Source organism: Neoarius graeffei, chromosome 20, assembly GCF_027579695.1.
Source record: "Neoarius graeffei isolate fNeoGra1 chromosome 20, fNeoGra1.pri, whole genome shotgun sequence".
Classification (NCBI taxonomy): Eukaryota; Metazoa; Chordata; class Actinopteri; order Siluriformes; family Ariidae; genus Neoarius; species Neoarius graeffei.
Window position 1 is genome coordinate 38,494,641 of NC_083588.1, and position 21,647 is coordinate 38,516,287.

Sequence of the window (21,647 nt, forward strand, 5' to 3'; positions counted from 1 at the left end):
TTGCATTGAGGTTAGACCACACTGACAACTTACTGACACTCCAGATTACATCAAGTTTTCTCATGAAAAATCTCATTTACAGCCACGTCCACATACGGGCATTTAATAATGAAAAAAACCCCAAACAAACAGGAAATAATTGCAAAACCCTGTGAAGTGATTTAAATTCCATTCCCAAACCTTTAACCATTTATTAATATGTACTTAATTTTAACATCATGCCAAATGTTGAGGAAAATCAGAACATGTCATTTTAATTAAGATGAGTCTTAAGGGGGAAATAGTGATTATTTGGTCAAAAGCAAAGTTAACAGACTTCATACACAGGCCTGATATTTTAAGCTTGTTTGTTTTGTCATCATCCATCAGTATTAAAAAAATTATACGTATATGATGATTTTCTGACCACCTACTTAATTTTTTTAATGAATAACACTGACTAAAAGCCAGTTAATCAGCATTAAACAGGATTATATATTTAAACAAAGCAGACATGGTGCTACCTGAACGCTGTTATCTGTCAAGTCATGACCCCTGAGTTTGCTGTTAGTTTGTGAGCAAACAATGCAAAAAAAAAAAAAACAACTCAAGCCTCGCTACATGTTCCTGTAAACCATGATCATGTGATACAGTGGAACAGTTGGTTTGCTGTCTTAACGTGTCAGGTCCGCGTGTAGCAAGCAAAGGGTTTGTATACCACCTTTGCATGTGAAAAAAGTGGAAAGAAAAGTAACACAAGGCAAACAGATTTAATATAAAGACTTTATTATAACAGTACATGATTATTATAATTTAGCAAATGTTCAACCCATCTGAAAAAAAAATTCTCAAATGCATCTTACTCACAAGACAAAGATATAAATCATATTTATATGCATATGCCCATGAGGCTACATTAACACTGAATTAATAGCTTTGTAATCAGCTACAAAACATCATCCCAGTTTATTTTTTTCATTGCATCAGCTACAAAATGTTTTAAATGTGTAGGATTTGGAGTCGCTCAAGAAATAGAGGGCTTGAATACATTTGTTAGTATGATAATGAAACTGACATTAATTCCCGCAAGTGCATTCCCATTAAACTGAAGGCTATGTGAGCTATTTGCTATAGACCTTCAGTCTTGCTCTATCTATGAAGCATCTATGAAAGGTTAATTTTGCATGTCTCGTGTAGCAGACCTGAGTGAACGCCATATGGTGTAGAAACCCAGAATATTTCCAGAAGTGTAATACTGTATCTCTACTTTTACACCAGACACAAGTTGCTTTTGCTTGAAGCACTCTGGAAACCTCATAGAAACTGGAGGACAACCCTAAAATCCCAGTTACTGTAATATCTACCACCTTGTAAGGCTTGGATTGTTTGCTCCTAAGTGCATGTTGCTTCACACTATATTAGTTTTGAAAAAGGTTTTTGAAATCTGCAATTTCAGCTTGGTCATCTCACAGTAATTTTGTAAACAAGAAAGGTTGGTTAGACCCATTAATGATGGTTGTAATGCTTTCTTTGGCAGTCTGTCTTTGATGTTTTTCTTGAAATAAATTTATTACAGCAATGTAATCAGTTCTTTTTTTCTTTTTCTTAAAAAAAGCTCTTTTCGATACACACTGACCAACTGGCTTGCCCTTTCAAGATACCCATCATGATACTATGCTACAGTAAAACTCAACCTTAATATTATTGTCCCAAAACAACACTCTTTGATATTTTAGGAAAAATAGCTTTGATAGTAGATGGTGTAAAGTTCCCTGTGGAGACTGTCTCCAGGCCCTCAACCCTGTGTGATGGCATCTCTGCTTTACTCGTGCTGCACTCCAGGAACGTCATTCCAATCTTCCTCACCTGTCCATCTTTTGTGATCAAGCAGTAGGTGCAGAGCAGTCTCAGTATGGCTTTACGCATGTCTTTACTGGTTAATGTGTAGATTATAGGATTAAGTAATGAGTTAATCATAGCAAGTCCCAGAAAGTACTCTGCCTTAAAGAGGACTGGGCACTTTTGGGTTGCACAAAAAAAGTCCGCCAAAAGGAGAAGAAAGAGTGGAAGCCAGCAGGCGATAAAAACACCCAGCACTATGGTGACAGTCTTCAATAGTGCCATGTATTTCTGGGACGACTTTAAGAAACCTTTACGCTGTGGAGGACCAGACAGCCGCTGCGTGTTGGACTTTACAACACGAAAGATGCGGACGTAGAGGATGACAATCGTCAGTAATACAGCAGAGAAGACTGTAATGCAGAAGAGAATGAAGCTCTTGGAGTACAACGGCAGGACGGTTGAGCACTGGTCCAGGATGCCCATGCAGTTCCAGCCCATAATGGGTAGCAGACCCAGAAAGATTGAGAGCACCCAACTTATGCCAATCAGAGCAAACATGCGTCCACGCTTGGCCCCCTGGTATGGCTTCATCCTCACCATAGTAACGTGCCGTTCGATAGCAATGGCCAGGAGGCTAATGATGGAAGCAGCTAATGTGATGAAAACACCTCCTTCTCGAATGAACCATTGGACAGGTGTCATACGGAGTGTGTTGGCACCTGATGTTATGATATTCACCATGTACGCAAATCCTGCCAACAAGTCTGAGAAAGTCAGGTTGCCCAGAAGGTAGTACATGGGCAGGTGGAACTTTTTATTCTTCCAAATAGCTACAAGAACCACTGTGTTCTCAAGCACAATTAGCAGACAGATAATAAGGAACGCAATATCAACAGTTTTCATACCTTGCGTGTACCTGTTGTTATTCAGCTTTCCTGTGAAGTTGTAGTGGGCTACGATGACCGCGTTGCTTTGGTACTGCTCGAACATTCTGCTCAGGTATGTTGTAGCAGGGCTAGTCGCGGTTACTGTTGGAGTTGCAGTAACAAATGCAACATGCGCTGTTTCCATTGCTCCGTAACGAGAATTCTCGTCACAAACTAGTCCTTTCGGTGTTCATGATTCCACCATGGAAGAAAAAAACATAACTAATCCAAAAAGTGTTGAGATTTAGTCAGACTTGCGTTGGAAGTGCAAGTTTATTCTTCAACTCTCGCTTAAAATCAATTCTGTCAGGAATCTGTGTGTCCAGAGAGCCGTTTGTTTTTGGGAGAACCTAAAGCAAGACAAATCAACAAGCCTTGAATGAATAAGACAATGAAGACAGCATTTAAATGGAATAACCAAATAGTCTTGGTAAAAGAGGGAACAGAATGCATCACTAGCCGGTTTTCATGATTATGGAATAATGATCTAAGCAAGATTTCTCACATTATTAGAGGATATTATAAGGTAGTGGTGGAGGGAGATGACAGAAAAACAGCAAATGTAATGGTGTTGAACAGGCAGGGAAGACAAACCAGAAAATCAGTTTGATTTGGATGGAAGAAGTGGAGGGTGTTTTCAACACCTCAGCACATAAAAAACCCTTCAGGCAAAACAATAAACCCGTTTACAAAACTGTTCTCATGGTTTGAAACAAGGTGGTAGGAGTGGTGTGATGACTTCATGAGGAAAACCTGTTTATGACACGACATTTTCGATAGCTGTGGAGATGGAACTGGAAAGTACTGCCGGTGTTTCAACTCCCCTCCGCCTATAAATAGGCTTTAAGTAAATGTAATGGCTCTCAGCTCTGCTGTCTGTCCCATCATAGGGTCGATAATTAATGCTGCGTTCAAGTGCGCAAAAAAAAATTATCAAAAAAAAATTTAACCTTGACGAAAGTTGAATTTATTCTACTGTTTCACACAAAACATGAATGTACACTTTTACACTGCAAAACACTCGCTTTTACTAATATTTACGAGAAAACATCTTGACTAGGCTAAAGGTTTAAGAGTAAAAGTTTGGCTCCATAAAGCCTGAGACTAGATTCTGCAGAGTTTGCTCGTATTTCCCAAAAAACACAGGTTGCATTTTTTCCCTATTAAAACTTGCACTAATAGAAAAAGTAAATATATAAAATAGTCTCTATAAAACATATCAAATATACGCACCCGGCAGTTTTCAGCAGGCAGATGTGAGCTTCTGTGCTGAGCAGCTTGAAGTGAAAGGAGCTGCGTTCAAAACAGGATTAGACTTGCACTGGAACTGAGCTGCTGCTCCTCCTCCTCTCTCTTTCTCTCTCTCTTTCTCCTTGGATGCACTTAACGAAGTGAAAATGTAAAACCATCCCTCTAGATAAGCATAACGACAAAGTTAAGGTAAGCTTTTCATATGACCTCGTCTGTATGGAAATGAGTTGAGGGATGAAAATGATGCACAGAGCCTTAAAATCTGTACATAAAAGTATTTTGTTATGTAACAATGCTCTTCTGGAGACTCGCAGTGAACTAAAAACCTACTGTAAGTTTGCTTTGAGTATCTTCACACCTAATATTCTTTCATCCCAAATCTCTCTCTCGCACACAGGCAGAAAGCACTGAAATATCAACTTCACAACCAAATATCAGTTCAAGATTCAAAGGTGTTTTTTTTTTTAACTGTCAATTCACTATATATCCAGGACATGTAGGAGAATCGAAATGCCCTTTCTCTCTCACCTTGCTTGTAAAATCAGGGAAAAAAAATTTATATTAAGAAGTGCATCTCGACAAATTAGAATACCATGAAAAAGTTTCTTTTTTTCATAATTTAATTCAAAAAGGTAAACTTTCATATATTCTATATTCATTACATGTAAAGTGAAATATTTGAAGCCTTTTTTATTTTAATTTTGATGATTATGGCTTATAGCTCATGAAAATCAGAAATCCAGTATCTCAAATTATTAGAATATTCCCTAAGATCAATCAAAAAAGGATTTACAATACAGAAATGTACAACTTCTGAAAAGTATATTCATTTATACACTCAATACTTGGTTGGGGCTCCTTTACCATGAATTACTGTATCAATGCGGTGTGGCATGGAGGTGATCAGTCTGTGGCACTGCTGAGGTGTTACTGAAGCCCAGGTTGCTTTGATAGTGGCCTTCAGCGTATCTGTATTTTTGGGTCGGGTGTTTCTCATCTTCCTCTTGACAATACCCCATAGATTCTCTATGGGGTTCAGGTCAGGCAAGTTGGCTGGCCAATCAAACAGTAATATCATGGTCAGCAAACCATTTGGTAGTAGCTTTGGCACTGTGAGTAGGTGCTAAGTCCTGCTGGAAAAGGAAATCAGCATCTCCAAAAAGCTTGTCAGCAGATGGAAGCATGAAGTGCTCTAAAATCTCCTGGTAGATGGCTGTGTTGACTTTGGACTTGATAAAATACAGTGGACCAACACCAGCAGATGACATGGCACCCCAAATCATCAGACTGTGGAAACTTCACACTGGGCTTCAAACACCTTGGATTCTGTGCCTCTCCATTCTTCCTCCAGACTCTAGAACTGTGATTTCCAAATTAAATGCAAAATGTACTTTTCATCTGAAAAGAGGACTTTGGACCACTGAGCGACAGTCCATCTCCTTAGTCCAGATAAGACACTTCTGACATTGTCTCTGGCTCAGGAGTAGCTTGATATTAGGAATGCGAAAGTCGTATCCCCTTTCTTGAAGATGTCTGTTCGTGATGGGTCTTGATACACTGACACCAGCCTCAGTCCACTCCTTGTGAAGCTCTCCCAAGTTCTTGAATCAACTTTTCTTGACAATCCTCTCAAGACTGCGGCCATCCCTGTTGCTTGTGCACCTTTTCCAGCCACCCTTTTCAGCAATGACCTTTTGTGGCTTACCCTCCTTGTGGAGGGCATCAGTGATCATCTTCTGGACAACAGTCAAGTCAGCAGTCTTCCCCATGATTGTGGTTGTGTGTACTGAACTAGACCGAGAGATACACTGTTCATACTGTTTTACTCAAACTTGAAATGAAATATTCTAATATTTTGAGATTTTTTTTGTTTTTGTACTGTATGCCATACTGATTAAAATAGAAAAATGCTTGAAACATTTTAGTTTATGTGTAATGAGTCTATAATATATAACATTTTCACTTTCTTAAATAACTGATGGAAAATATTGAACTTTTTCACAATATTCTAATTTTTTGAGATGCACTAGTAGAAAGATAGATAATATAGGTAAAAATACACTCTAAAATCAATGTACAAAATAGCAGTAGTGCAAATACAGTACAATACCTGTAACAGAGAAGGGTTCGAGCCCAGCGGGTTCGAGCCCAGCGGCCGGCGGGGGCCTTTCTGTATGGACTTTGCATGTTCTGCTCGTGTCTAAGTGGGTTTCCTCCGGGTGCTCCGGTTTCCCCCACAGTACAAAGACATGCGGTTAGGTTAATATGGGACGGCCTTGGGCTGAGGTGCCCTTGAGCGAGGCACCTAACTCCCAACTGCTCCGCGCGTGCTGTTAGTGTGGCTGCCCACTGCTCTGGGTATGCGTGTGTGCTCTTTGCTTGTGTGTGTGTGTGTGTGTGTGTGTGTGTGTGTGTGTGTGTGTGTGTGTGTGTGTGTGTTCACTGCTTCAGATGGATTAAATGCAGAGAGGAGTTTCACAAGTGTGTGATGAATAAAGTTGTGCTTTCTTTCTAGAAGAGCAGCTTATGAGGTGTAAATGAGCAATAGCAGCAGATACAACAATAATTGTAGTGTGACGTGCAAACGGATGAGAGAGAGTTTCTTGTGTGAATGAATGTGTTACAGACCAGGGGTAGAGGGTAGGTAGTGGACAGAGTTCAGCATCCTGACAGCCTGGTGGATGAAGCTATTCAGTCGTCTTGTGGAGTGGGCCCGGAGGCTCCGGTACCTTTTCCCTGAGGGCAGGAGGCTGAAGAGTGAGTGTGAAGTTGTGATTATCACCAGAGTCCTGGTCCTGTCTTTACCACTGTGGCTGTACAGTAGCTCTCTGCTTTAACATCTGCATCAGCTCCATCAGCTATGTACCTGTTCATTAGTCTCCAGAGAGGAAAAAAAAATCCATACATTTCTGTGGCTCTGAGTTTGACACCAGTTCATAGTTTGCAGTCTGTTGTTATATTTGTAAAAATGCCACAGAAACATTTCTGTACAGAACAAACACTTGCTTGTAGATATGTGAAAGTATTTATAATGTAAGCAGTTTTTTTCTGTCATTGTTTGTTTATTTATTTTGGGCAGTTTTCTAGGGCCCTGTATAAAAAAAAAAAAAGGAAAGAAAAATATGAGTGCATATATGAGTAATGGCAAATATGGGAATTACGTAAGTCAAAGGCCAGGCTATGGTGTTTACTAGGTGGAAGGCTTTTTTAAACAGGAATTTGTGTCATTGTGGCTGGAAGGAGAGGGATTTCCTTAAGAAACACCTATGAGGTCATTCCGGGTTGCGCTGGACAGTGTGTTTGCTCCATGGGGAACGCACTGTCCTCAGTCAGACTGACTGCCACCACCCTTCTTCTCCAGAGCATAGCACACAGAACAATAGAAATACACGTCAGCTTTTTTTTTTTTTTTAATGTTGGCGCAAGGCATGGAAGCTGCATTCCAAATACTGGCAGACACTTTAGGGTTTAAAAAAATTTTAATATAAAATGCTTCTGCTAAAATTACATTTTGTTACTCTCCCATGACTCCTGTTCACCTGTCAAATGGCAGCACTTTTTAACACACTCATGATTTCCAGTTGGTGGTCAAACTGCCACAAGTAAGTCAAGATTCTGTCCTTTTGTCCTGTCAGTCCCCTGCCCCCAGGCCCACCCACTGACTCACAATCTACACACGTCCCCCTTGCTGTGTGAGTGCAGACCCAGCATGTTACCCGAATTAACACACAAAACAGCCTGACGCTTCCGTCTCAACTGCTTCTTACAGAAAAAAACCCCACACAAATTCCTGTCTCATGTTTCGAGCTCAGTACTTCATATTATTTGCCTTAATCACTGAGTTTATACAGTTTGCCTCCTACAGACTTGCTGCTATGACGTGAAAGCTCTTGACATCAAGAAATCTGTAAAGCCTTGGTCTTTTCTCAGTGCTTTTTCTGTTTATTATAATGCATCCAGCAGACTCTTGCTGACGTGGGACTATGCCCAGATAAAACAGCAGACCCTGTTTGGAAATAATTTTCTCAGCAAAAATGATGCTATCAGCTAGAACTTTTTTTTAAACAATTCCAGTGTGCATTGGTTAATTAGTATGCAGACACTATCACAATTAGATTGGTGTTGTTAAGGGTTTGTATGTCTAGCCACACCCATTAAGTAGATGTTTCTTTTGTTTGTATTGATCACCTATTTATTTTCATGCACGATGGTAGACCAGCCTTTAATGCAAAAAGGCTGAATGACTCACCGCTTCTTCTGTATTAAGTTCATTCTACTTGACTCAAACAGTGCGTTTACATGCACATAGAGAAAATCGAATTTCTGCCGTAGCTCGACTGAAATTGAAGTTCTAAATGCCATGGAAACACCTTAGCTCGGCTGAAATCGAACTGAACTGGATTTCTCGTAATCGAGCTACGCGACCTAGATTATGCGATTGTAGCCGAGCTACTTGGTGCATGTATACCCTATCGAGCTACGTAGTTGAGCTACTTACTTCAGCACTGCCCCTTCTGGGAGTGACGAGACCACAAGCGGGAAACACAACAGCCTCAGTCGGCATGACAACAGTAGTAGTAGCGAGCAGTAGAAGAGGTCAGGAGGAACAACATCTCTCGATGTTGCTGTCCTCGTCGTCGTTCTTCTTGTGAACACGGAACTGATAACTTTGTTTATACTCTCAAATAGCTCTTCTTCATGACGACAACCGGAAGTGTACCAACACGATGGGGCGTGTAGCGCCACCTGTGGCTTGGGTGCACAATGTACCTCACACAATAGCTCGATTTCCTTGTGTGCATGTAGGATTGGATTCCTCTGGCACCCCTGCTGGGACCCTTAGCTCGATTACCGACAGTAGCTCGATTTGGATGTGCATGTAAACGCACTGAAAGACACAGCATGCGATTACAAGCTGTAACATTATATTGACCCAAACAACTATTAATATGCTTTGTATTGAATGAAGACGGTAGGCCCACATAATGTTAATGCAGGCTCTTGTTAAACCATGTTCTTACCTTGCCATGATGGTAATGGACGGCAGGGCTTTTACATAATCTTTGAATAAAATCTAAATTTCTGATCTCATTTTAAATTTTATTTAATTTGGATGGGAAAAGGCCTTTAATTAAACACGAGTTAAAACACACGACAGTGTAAAAGTACTTAAACTCTTTCAGAAGTTAATTGTTATACAGAGGAATTGACCACTGGAATTGTTACAAAGGTGCCTTATTAATGTTAAGGTTCGTTTAAAAGAAATGTATCATCCCAGTTGTGCGGACCCTGTTTCTTTCTTCCTTAAAGTGCATATCACGGGTAAATTCAGGAGCAAGATCAATGTAATTCTCCTATTTTATATTAAACTTTGGTCAAATATCTGTCACATTTAGCATTTTGTGCATTTTTTTTTACCTTGCGCAATACCAGAAAAATTCAGTTGAAATCAAGCCATTTGAGGCGAATTGGTCCGCCTCTGAAAAAACTTGGCATTTGGATTTCCTGGCAAACATTGATTTTCGTGACGTCGCGTGCGGGACGCCTCCCTCTGAATCTTACGTCAGCGCTGGTTTGTTTATGAGAAAACGACCTGGTGGTTTTCTGCAAATTTCTTCAACGTTATCACGTAATTATTAAAATGGTTAACAGATGTATCGTAGGAAGATGTAGCAACACCAATATTGATGGGATTAGTACTCATCGTTTTCCAAAAGACCGGACAATGAGAGAGAAATGGGAGCGCTTGGTCTACACAGGCTGTGCACTGAAACTGTGCAAAGCTCTCGCAGCCTGCTGGCGCTTCCGCAGGTGACATCACAAATCTGGCTCCAGACTCCCTTGGGATTTTTCCAGACACGTTTTGTTATTTAATTTTTTTCTGCTGTAGACAGATGGCCTTGTGCAAAATTACCCTTCTGGTTGAGTGTGTAAAGGGACATACTTTCATATAAAAAAAAAAGAATTTGGTCCAGGATATGCACTTTAAGGCTTTTTTTCCCCCCACTGGCATGCGCCATTATTACAATACTTGTACCCTGCCAGCCTTGCCATAAAACTGTCTTTGTACTTTCTGAGAAAATCAGTTTGGATCAATATTTCCTGACTATTTCCCATCACTTGTTTTGTTGCAAACAAACCATTGACGCAGATTTTTCCAGAAATGGTGGTATGTTATTTTAGGTGTCCAGCTTGAAATTCATGTGCTCATGGATTAAAAGAGCAATTACCCTCATATTCCTGGCTGTTGTTCCTCAGCCGAGTGGAAAGCCTGGACCTTGAGGTCATGAGATTTCCTCCCTATATGAAGTGGCTGGCCATGACCCTGGCTATCTGTCACAAGCCTAAAGCTACCTAAATGTAACACGAGCGTTCACACATTGAGTTGATTCTCAGGTGACCTTTTCACTCCTTCCTGTAAGTCACTGTATGCATAGAATGACCTTGCAGATGAATAAAGGCTGTGAAAGGAAATTGACTAAAAAGAATTTTTGAAATAAAGTCCGTGAAAGGAAACTGACTAGGTAGAGGACAGATGTGACAGTGTTGATGCACTGTGTGCAAATAAGTTGAGCTGTATACGTAGGCGTTAAATTGTTTTACGGCACTGTATGTTAAGAGGCTTGAATGAAGTGTTTTGACATTTGTATTTGACATCTGGAAATGATTTTTAGTCCACATATATTAGCGAAAGGAATTTCTGAAATCAGTCTTGCTTGACTCTTATTCATTTATGCTCTGCAAGACTCGCTGCCTGTGTCTTCTGTCGCAGTAAGTGTCCTAGCATTTGTCAACACCCTTTGGGAAGAATGCCACTTTAATAAATACACCTCTAATCATCACAACTTCCCTTTGCTTGATAAATCCCACATTATCCTGACAAGCATTCACTCTGTCACACTTGACCACCCTTTTCACTGGTTAATGCTATTAAATCTACAGTTGCAAAACTTACTCTGTTTAATGTATTTATGGAAATACTCAAAAAAAATTTTCCCATCCCTTTCCCCCTTTAATTCATGCAGTCACATAACTTCTTATTGCTCAGCTAAAGAGTGAGTCATTTAATGAGGAAACATTCTATTGAAGTTTTTGTGTGACAGCCAGACAGCATTTATTGAAAGAAAGCGAGCTATAAAATGTACATTATAGAGGAATGTATCCATGTTCTGGGTAAAATGTTGTTGCTGTTTTAATCTCGCTCCAAATCAGAATTTCCTTTTTTTTCCCTTTCTTCGCAAGAGAGAGAGAGGGAGGGAGGGGTGGAGAAAAGAGGCAGTGCTTTGTCTATTTGTAGTCAGTAGGGATTTCTGGAACAAATAAACACAGGAAGAGGCTGCCTTTGGTGATGGCTTGATTATAACTGAAACTCACCATATATGAAGACGTACGTCTGCAAGACGTAATGTATTGCAAACATCCTCGTCTCTTATATAAAGTTTTTCAACCAGCTGTCCGCTTGATTACAGCTGGAATTTCCTGTAAACGAACCATGATCTAATTCTTTCCATGTAGAAAAATTTGAACTCTTTGGTTGGCTTTCTGGGAGCCCGTAAAGGTTCCATATAGAAATTTATGGCAGTGTTTCCTGATCAGATCGCTGTTTAGGAAACTAAGAAGCCTTAATTGTCAAAAGAAGTATTGAAGAACCACTGAAGGGTTCTTTTGTCTAAGAGTGCATGTTTTCATGAAAGGAGTTTTACTTATTATTCCCCTGGAGGCTCCTTATGTTAAAGCTGATTTTGCAGATTGCTAAGATGAACCATTTTCATTTTTTAATTTTAGAATTTTTTTTTAAACTTCAACATTTAATTGTAATAATCTTGCACGTCACAACTTTCTCAGCAGTTCATCCCGTCTTTGCTAACTTCCAAACCATCTCAGTCATTTGTAAACATTTTTCCCCTCCACTAACTTAGTCTCACACCCCAACAGTTACCCCCTTCACCCTTGACTCACATGCTTTCTCACTTCCGCAGTCCCCTGCCTTATCTCTCCACCCACATGCTCTGATAAGCTCTCAGACTTGTTGAGATTGGTCTCTGCAAAAAGACATTCCTTTCCAGAGTGTTAGTGATACTGATGTATCGCCTACAGGGCTGACTACATGTCCTCAACTTCATGACGATCACTTCTGGTGCGCTCGCTCCCATGGTTCCATAGTAAATGACGTCAACTGCTCTTGTGGTGTGGTGGGAGTCATGTATTTCCCCACCTTTCCCTAATAAAAGCCAGAAGATGGCTTCCAGATACATCAAGTCACGTTGCTATTAGGCTTTGAGATGATTCTGGGTTGGGATGGATTCGTTCGTATGAAGGATGAACGGCGGGAAACTTTGTTTTCCCACATTAAAGCAGAAGGAGTCGTAGAAAAAGAGCACACTGGTCATGAATCATGAGAATAAACAGCTTCAGCCCATCTGAATAATCATGCTGAAAAAGTCCCACATGTGGCTGCGCTGTGTCACACACTCCGTCGTCTTGTTTGGGGGAGGTGGGGAGGAGGGTAGTGATGCGTACAAGCTTTCAGAATGAGAAACTGCAAGCAGTACACATACAGCTGTGTGGGAAAATTCTTTCTTTGAGATGTTTATTAAGTGTTTGCCTGTTATACATCTGGGTTTTTTTTTTCTCCGCATCATTAAACTTAAATGTTCATAAATAGATTTCGCCAGTGATGTCTATGGCTGTAGTTGCCAGGCTTAGTTTAAAGCGGGTATAATAGAAAGTGCTGGTGTACTATCTAAGACCTACGTGCACCCATAAAAATGTTGGCGTATTTACATAAACAAATTGCTGGATTGAGAAAGTTGAGCATTTTTACTAGGTTATCACATGCATAGAATCCTGTTTTATTTGTTTGTAACACATACGGTAGTGCTAGCACCGTCGCCTCACAGCAAGCAGGTTCTGGGTTTGAGCCTGGTGGCTAACGGGGGCCTTTCTGTGTGGAGTTTGCATGTTCTACCCGTGTCTGCGTGGGTTTCCTCCTGGTGCTCTGGTTTCCCCCACATGTTAACATGGGGTGGCCCCCACAGGTTAACATGGGGTCGCCTTGGGCTGAAGTGCCCTTGAGCAAGGTACCTAACCGCCAACTGCTCCCTGGGCACTGTAGCGTAGCTGCCCACTGCTCTGGGTATGTGTGTGTGCATGCGTGAGTTCACTGCTTCAGATGGGTTAAATGCAGAGGACATATTTCACTGTACTTGAGTATACATGTGACAAAGGCTGCTTCTTCTTCTAGATTTCTATTTTATGGCTTCTACATTATCGAGTCAATACAAAAATATTTTAGAGTTCCAAACATTAGTTTTCCAGCACAAAATTAAACGTTACAGAAAACATTTTTTGTATCTGAGCAGCATATTACATAAGACAGTGTTTCTCAACCACTGGGCCGCAGCCCATTAGTGGGCCGCAAAGCGCTATCTAGTGGGCCGTGAATTTTTTTTCAAGTTTGAAGCCAAATACTAAATAGTTCAGGATATTGTAGTGTCCCAAATCCGGTAGCTGGTTTGACATACACTTTTTTCAAGTGGAATAAATACATTTGTGGGTAAATTAAGAATGATGATTTATTATTGTCAGGTTCCTCCTTTGCATTTAACCCGCGCGTGCGTGCATGTGCAGCGGGCAGAATAAATAAATACGTTTGTGGGTAAATTCTATGGATCTGTGATGTCTCTGCTGAAAAAGAAGAGCAAAGAGGATTGAGAATCGAGTGGCTGTGGTTTGTTTGCACCCGATACTAAAACTTGTAGTGTCCTAGCAACCATCGCAAAGATGCATACAAAGCCCAGAAACTCCTCCTTACCCGGGCAAAAATGATATGGGATTTATCTTGTAGTGTCCTGATCCCCAGATCTTTAACCCAGCCACACATAAAAAGTTGTACACCTCCATGCTCTTCCAGGTTTTCATCTGTTTGTCCGTGTAGAACGATGTCTGCAGCACCAGGTAGTGTGAGCTGTTTGCAAAAAGGCAAAAAACAAAAGTATAATCCCAACGCTCAGATGTACGAGAAAAAATAAAAAATCCAAAAATTCAAAGTCAAAACCAAAAGCCAAAGATAAGAAAAGGCAAAAATCCAAACGCTCAGATCATCCCAAAATGGTAAACACAAAGTCCAAAATGTCCACAAGAAAACAAAGTACAAAAGACCACAAAGACACAGGCAGGGAACACGGAACAGAGATCTCAGGTGATAACATAACAGCACAAAGACTCCATGACTAGGGACCAAACTGAGGAAGTATATATACACAGGGTAATTAGAAACTAGGCGGGGCAGGAAATAAGGAACAGGTGAGGCAAAAAGCACATGAAAACAAAGGCTGTCAAAACAAACACAAACCACAGAAAACAGTGGCGGCCTCTAGAGGCCAAAACAAACACGACAAGATAAAGAAATAACAGTGGTCTCTAGAGGCCAAAACAGTCCCCAGTCCTAACATATATATATATATATATAATGGGCGTTGCCACCAATGAATGTGAAGGGGGTGCGTCCCCTTCACATTTCATAATTCATTTGTTCCATCTGTACTTTGGTCTGATGAGTCCAAATTTGAGATTTTTGGTTCCAACCACCATGTCTTTGTGAGCTGCAGAAAAGGGGAACGGATAGTATCTGCATGTGTGGTTCTCACACTGAAGCATGGAGGAGGTGGTGTGATGGTGTGGGGGGCTTTGCAGGTGACACCATTGGTGAGTTTATTCAAAACTGAATGCACACTTAACGCCATCTCATCTGGTTTGTGCTTAGTAGGACCATCATTTGTTTTTCAGCAGGACAATGACCCAAAACATATCTCCAGGTTATATAAGTGCTTTAATCAAGAAGGAGAGTGAAGGAGTGCTGCATTGGATGACCTAGGCTTCACATTCATCCAACCTAAACCCAGATGAGATGGTTTGGGATGAATTGGACTGCAGAGTGAAAGAAAAGCAGCCAAGAAGTGCTCAACGCAGAAGGGAACTCCTTCTAGACTGTTGGAAAACCATCCAGGTGACTACCTCATGAAGCAGGTTGAGAGAATGCCAAGAGTGTACAAAGCTGGCATTAAAGCAAAAGGTGGCTACTTTGAAGAATCTAAAATATAAAATATTTTGCTTTGTTTACACTGTTTGTTTTATGGGATTTACTAGTCAAGTTTATTTGTATAACGCTTTTAACAATAGACATTGTCACAAAGCAGCTTTACAGAATTTTAATGACCTTCAAACATGAGCTAATTTACCCCTAATCTATCCCCAATGAGCAAGCCTGTGGCGACAATGGCAAGGAAAATCTCCCTCAGACGACATAAGGAAGAAATCTCGAGAGGAACCGGACTCAAAAGGGAACCCATCCTCATTTGGGTGATAACAGACAACGTGATTATAACATATTTAACTGTTTTTGTTAGGACTGGGACTGTTTTGGCCTCTAGAGGCCGCTGTTATGTTTATCTTGTCATGTTTGTTTTGCCCTCTAGAGGCCGCCACTGTGTTTTGTGTGTGTCTTGATTGCCTGTTTCCTCCCCCGCCCTGTTCCTTAATTAGTTTGTGTATAAATACCCCTCTGTTTGTTCCCTTGTCACGGATTCTTTATGCTATGTTGTCTAGTGCTAGTTTCCTCTGTCCCACGTTTCTTGCCTTGTGTTTTTTGATACTCTACTTTCACCTCACGCCTCTGCACTTGAGTCATCCCCCTGGTGGCCTAGTGGGGGTTTGCTGGATTATCACACCAGCGATCCGGGTTTGAATCCCAGCAAAACCCTAACAGAAAGACTCTGTCATGACCGACTCAGCAGAGGCTTCTTCAACTGTCTACCTGGCTAACCTTCAGGGAATTATGGCTGCTTTAACACGCTTCGGAGCTACCATGGACACTCATGGACGAACTCTTGCAAGCCAATGTGAGACCCTTACTCGCCACGAAGTACTGCTTCAGCAGATTGGGAAAACCCTGGCACAGCTGACTTCTCTACCCCCATCTCCTCTGCCTGATTCTGCTCCAGTGCCTCCGGCCATGCTGCCTCCTTCACCTTCCGAACCCAGCCTTCCTGCACCACAGAGGTATGACGGCAAGCACAGTGAGTGCCAGGAGTTCCTTACCCAGTGCCAACTTACCTTTGAGCTCCAGCCTACCACCTACACTATGGATCGCCGCAAGATTGCCTTTGTGATAACCTTGTTAGCTGGTAAGGCGCGAGCCTGGGCCACAGCTATCTGGCAGAGACAGGGACCCGAGTGCTCTGATTTCCAGCTGTTTACGGAGGAGATGCTTCGTGTCTTCGATCAAGCTGACATCAGTAAAGACGCAGCCAGAAAGCTCATGTCCATCCGGCAAGAAGGAAGCGTCGCGGACTACGCCATCGCGTTCCGGACGCTCGCAGCAGTCAGCGGATGGAATGAAACAGCCCTGGTTTCAGCCTTTCACCATGGTTTGTCTGACCCCATCAAAGACGGCCTGGCCTCTATTGGATGCCCAAGTGACCTCGAAACTCTGATCTCACATTCTACTCGTCTTGACAACAGGATTAGAGAGTGCCACCGAGTCCTGAGCTTCCCCAGCCTCACTGCCTCGACCTGGAGTCCGTCTACCTCCTCCAGTGACTGTCCAGAGCCCATGCAAGTTGGCCGTACTCATCTCTCCGCAGCTGAGAGGGAGCGCAGAAGGAGGGACAAGTGCTGCATCTACTGTGGCAAGCCTGGCCATTTCCGAGCATCATGTCCTGAGCTCTCGGGAAAAGGACCGCCCCGTCCAGCCGAGGGAGGGTTGTGACGGGGCCTACCCTCTCTCCTGAACTCCCTGGCCAAGGAGTCTACATCCCGGTCTCCATCTCCTGGGGTGAGTCCGTCCACTCTTGTCAGGCCTTGTTAGACTCCGGGGCGGCTGGAAACTTTATGGATGTCAACTTCACCCAAAGTATTAATTTCCCAACTGCACCTCTTGAAGTCCCACTGTCCGTGTCTGCCCTGGATGGCCAAGCCTTAGGTGACGGAAGAGTCACCCAAGTAACTTCTCCAGTCTTCTTCCAGTTTCAAGGTCACAAGGAAGAAATATCCCTGCACCTTATTCCTTCACCAGAGTTCCCAGTTATTCTAGGTCTTCCTTGGCTTACCCGCCACAACCCTCATATAGACTGGGTCACTAGCCAGGTTGTGGAGTGGGGACCCTGCTTGCTATGCCTCTTGTCTGCTCTCTAGCTCTCCTGTGTCTTCTGCCGAGCCTCCTGATCTCACCGAGTTATCTCAAGTTCCCACAGAGTACTGGGATCTCAAGGAAGTTTTCAGCAAGAGCAGGGCCGCCGTTCTTCCTCCGCACCGTGCCTACGACTGTGCCATCGACTTGCTCCCTGGGACTACCCCTCCTCGTGGCAGACTGTTTTCCCTCTCTCAGCCAGAACACAAGGCCATGGAGGAGTACATCAAGGACGCCTTGGCCTCTGGGTTCATTCGACCCTCCACCTCACCCGCTGGTGCCGGCTTCTTCTTTGTCAGCAAGAAGGATGGGGGGCTCCGGCCGTGTATTGATTACAGGGGTCTGAACAAGATCACTGTACGCAACCGCTATCCCCTTCCGGTGATGTCCACAGCGTTCGATCTGCTCCAAGGCGCCACTGTCTTCACCAAATTGGACTTACGGAACGCATACCACCTCATCCGTATCCGACAGGGAGACGAGTGGAAGACTGCCTTTAACACCCCGTCTGGGCACTACGAGTATCAGGTGATGCCCTTCGGACTCACCAATGCACCAGCTGTTTTTCAGGCCCTAATCAACGACGTCTTGAGGGACATGATTAACCAGTACATTTTTGTCTACCTCGACGACATCCTAATCTTCTCCAAGACCGTGCAGGAGCACTGCCACCATGTCCGCCAGGTTCTCCAGAGGCTGCTACAGAACAATCTGTTCGCTAAGGCCCAGAAATGCGAATTTCATGTTCCCGAGGTCTCCTTTCTGGGTTTTATTGTACGGACGGGCCAACTCCAGATGGATCCAGCCAAGACCCTGGCCATCCGGGACTGGCCCACCCCCAAGTCCGTCAAAGAGGTTCAGCGGTTCTTAGGATTTGCTAACTTCTACCGCAAGTTTATCAGGAACTTCAGTTCTGTAGCAGCGCCCATATTGGACCTCACCAAAGGGACAGGTGGATCGTATGTCTGGTCTCCTCAGGCGGAAAAGGCGTTCAAAGACCTCAAGCACCGCTTCTGCACGGCACCCATTCTGGTCCTCCCGGACCCTTCGCAACCCTTCATTGTCGAGGTGGACGCCTCGGACAGCGGTGTCGGCGCGGTCCTCTCTCAACACTCGGAAGGAAGGTTGCACCCCTGCGCATACTTCTCCCACCGCCTGAGTTCTGCAGAGTCCCGATATGACGTGGGGGATCGAGAACTGCTAGCGGTTAAACTGGCCCTTGAGGAATGGAGGCACTGGCTGGAGGGAGCGCAACATCCATTTTTGGTCTGGACGGACCACAAGAACCTGGAGTACCTCCAGCAAGCAAAGAGACTCAATCCATGACAGGCTAGGTGGGCCTTGTTTTTCAGTCGGTTTGACTTTACCCTATCATACCGCCCCGGCTCCAAAAACACCAAACCTGACCCGCTTTCCAGGCTGTTCGCTCCCACCAACAGGGAGAGCGAAGTTGGGCCTATTATCCCTGTGTCCCAGATTGTGGCCCCTGTCTGCTGGGGTATTGAGGAGGCCGTCCGACGAGCCCAACGCCAGGACCCCGATCCTGGGACAGGGCCACCGGGCCTCTTGTACATCCCACATCAAGCCCGGGCCAAGGTTCTCCAGTGGGGTCACTCGTCCCCTCTCACCGCCCACCTGGGAGCTCGAAGGACCCTGGACTTCCTGAGAAGACGCTTCTGGTGGCCAAGCATGGAAAAGGAAGTGAGGTCATTCGTCCTTTCCTGCGAGGTGTGCACCAGAAGCAGGAACCCACGACAGCATCCCCAGGGCCTCCTGCATCCTCTGCCCATTCCCCGGTGTCCCTGGTCCCACATGGCAGTCGACTTCATCACGGGTCTCCCTGAGTCTCAAGGTAACACTGTCATTTTGGTCATAGTGGACAGATTCTCCAAGGCCTGCCGCTTTATACCACTGTGCAAGCTCCCTTCTGCCCTTGAAACTGCTAAACTTATGTTCAATCACGTCTTCCGAGTCTTTGGTCTCCCACAGGATATCGTCTCAGACTGGGGGCCCCAGTTCTCCTCCCAAGTGTGGCATAGGTTTTGCAAGCTCATCGGAGCCACTGCCAGCCTCTCCTCTGGGTTCCACCCACAGTCCAATGGCCAGACGGAGAGGCTCAACCAGGACCTGGAAACCACCCTGCGAGGCCTGGCTATAGATAACCCGACTTTGTGGAGCACCTGGCTGCCATGGGCAGAGTACACCCACAACACCCTGCAGTCATCGGCTACCAAGCTGTCACCGTTCCAGTGCCAATTCGGGTTCCAGCCACCTCTGTTCCCGGACCAGGAGGAGGACGCGGGGGTGCCCTTGGTCAACCAATATGTGAGACGGTGTCGCAAGACCTGGAGCAAGGTCAGGAGGACCCTCATCCAGACCTCCAGAACCAACCAGACTCAGGCCAACCGCCATAGAAGATCTGCCCACGCTTTCCGCCCTGGGCAGCGGGTTTGGCTGTCCACCAAGGACCTTCCGCTGCGGGTGGAGAACCGCAAGCTTGCTCCTCGCTACATTGGCCCCTTCAAGGTGGTGCGCAGGGTGAACCCTGTCGCTTACCGGCTCCAGTTGCCCCGGACTCTGAGAATCAACCCCACATTCCATGTTTCCCTGTTGCGGCCCGTACTGACGTCCACGTATGCCCCTGCCCCTAGGAACCCCCCACCCCCCTGCATCTTCCAGGGTCAGACTGTGTTCACTGTTCATCGCATGCTTGACTCCTGCCAGGTCCGCGGCGGGCTTCAGTATCTGGTAGACTGGGAGGGCTATGGCCCTGAGGAACGCTGTTGGGTCCCCGCCCGGGACATTTTAGATAAAGGACTTTGTCGGGACTTCCATTCGGCCCATCCGGATCGCCCTGGGAACGTCAGGAGACGCTCCTAGAGGGGGGGGTCCTGTTAGGACTGGGACTGTTTTGGCCTCTAGAGGCCGCTTTTATGTTTATCTTGTCATGTTTGTTTTGGCCTCTAGAGGCCACCACTGTGTTTTGTGTGTGTCTTGATTGCCTGTTTCCTGCCCCGCCCTGTTCCTTAATTAGTTTGTGTATAAATACCCCTCTGTTTGTTCCCTTGTCACAGAGTCTTTATGCTATGTTGTCTAGTGCTAGTTTCCTCTGTCCCATGTTTCTTGCCTTTGCCCTTGTGGTTTTTGATGCTCTACTTTCGCCTCACGCCTCTGCACTTGAGTCATCCCTGGTGGCCTAGTGGGGGTTTGCTGGATTATCACACCAGCGATCCGGGTTCGAATCCCAGCAAAACCCTAACAGTTTTAACATGAAGTCTGTTTAGTTGATATAACTCTTCACTGATGGAAACTTGAGTGCAAAACTGTTTATGACAATTCCAGTCCTAGAGTTAGCAAGTCAACTGTAGTCTTCAGCCATAAAAGCATTACTGTAAGTGTCCACTATCTTCCAAGTGTGACTTTCAACTGTCCATATGGGGCCGTTCTCCACAGGAGCGATATGATGAGACTCCAGCCAGACGTAGGGCATCAGGATGGATCAGGCAGGTCCGAGGAGCAGAAGAGGTCAGTGTCTCGATCTCAGGATTGACATGTAACTCAGAGGGAAGAGAAAGAGAGAGAAAACACAGGTTGTTAGGTATGCCCAGTGTCACCTGATGAGTAGGAACAGTATACATAATACTGCATAAATATACTACATAATTCCATATGTGTTATTTCATAGTTTTGATTGTAGAATGATACTACATTGTAGAACAATGTATAAAATAATAAAAATAAAGAGAAGCCATTGAATAAGTTGTGTGTGTGTGTGTAAAATGTTATAAAATGTCAGTTAATTTTGTGAAAAGCGTGTTTGTATTGCTTATCGTCCTGCTGTCGTGTTTTTCTGAGGTGGAAACCACAAAACCTTGAGGACACCTACGCAGACAAAGTGAAACTCCATTCAGTTGTTATACCTTACAGTAAGCGCTCTTATTCTCAGTACTGTTACGCTTTCCGAGGAGGGTTTAATTACTGGAGGGGTGCAAAAGATTTTAAAACTCCCCTACTTCAGAGAAGTCTTGATGTTTGCAAATGTATTGTTTTGCCAAGCTACTGTATCTTATTAAAAATAAATAAATAATTGCATGTACTTAAACTTGGGCTACATGGTGGTGCAGTGGTTAGCTCTGTAACCTCACAGCAAGAAGGTTCTTGATTCGAACCAGCCAGTCGGGTGGGGCCTTTTAGTGTGGAGTTTGCATGCTCTCCTGTGTGGGTTTCCTTTGGGTGCTCTGGGTTTCCTCCCGCAGTCCAAAGCCATGCTGATTGAGTCAACTGGCTGCTCTAACTTCCCCATAGATGTGAATGTGAATGGTTGTCTGTGTCAGTGTGTTAGTCCTGTGATAGACTGGCGACCCGTCCAAGATATACCTGACCCTGACTGTATGCTAAACATTTCCCCAGGTCAAGAATCCTGTGTACCAAATGTGAATGTTTTGCTTCTTATTACAAGT

The 21,647-nt window shown here is 44.0% G+C and overlaps 1 protein-coding gene and 1 long non-coding RNA gene across 5 annotated transcripts; one reads left to right on the forward strand and one right to left on the reverse strand.

Annotated features, from left to right (window-relative positions):
* Nucleotides 1-748: 748 nt before the first annotated feature.
* On the reverse strand, nucleotides 749-4,083 carry s1pr5a (sphingosine-1-phosphate receptor 5a). Its single transcript, XM_060901666.1, has 2 exons — nucleotides 3,981-4,083; nucleotides 749-3,097 (listed from the first exon to the last, which is right to left on the reverse strand). The coding sequence occupies exon 2, from the start codon at nucleotides 2,890-2,892 to the stop codon at nucleotides 1,681-1,683; it is 1,212 nt and encodes a 403-aa protein (XP_060757649.1). The 5' UTR covers nucleotides 2,893-3,097; nucleotides 3,981-4,083; the 3' UTR covers nucleotides 749-1,680.
* Nucleotides 4,084-4,125: 42 nt separating this feature from the next.
* LOC132868630 (uncharacterized) lies at nucleotides 4,126-21,209 on the forward strand. Of its 4 annotated transcripts, XR_009650863.1 has the most exons (6): nucleotides 4,126-4,187; nucleotides 14,609-14,705; nucleotides 14,787-15,072; nucleotides 15,264-15,374; nucleotides 20,641-20,712; nucleotides 21,043-21,209. It is a non-coding gene; the product is annotated as an uncharacterized LOC132868630 (long non-coding RNA). The 4 variants fall into 4 exon arrangements; XR_009650860.1 differs by lacking the exon at nucleotides 21,043-21,209 and having other exon boundaries at nucleotides 20,641-20,847; XR_009650862.1 differs by lacking the exon at nucleotides 21,043-21,209 and having other exon boundaries at nucleotides 14,787-15,006; nucleotides 20,641-20,847.
* Nucleotides 21,210-21,647: the final 438 nt, after the last annotated feature.

What these genes read in the sequence shown, in the direction of transcription:
- s1pr5a (XM_060901666.1), bottom strand. Translation starts at nt 2,892, where the DNA reads ATGGAAACAGCGCATGTTGCATTTGTTACTGCAACTCCAACAGTAACC.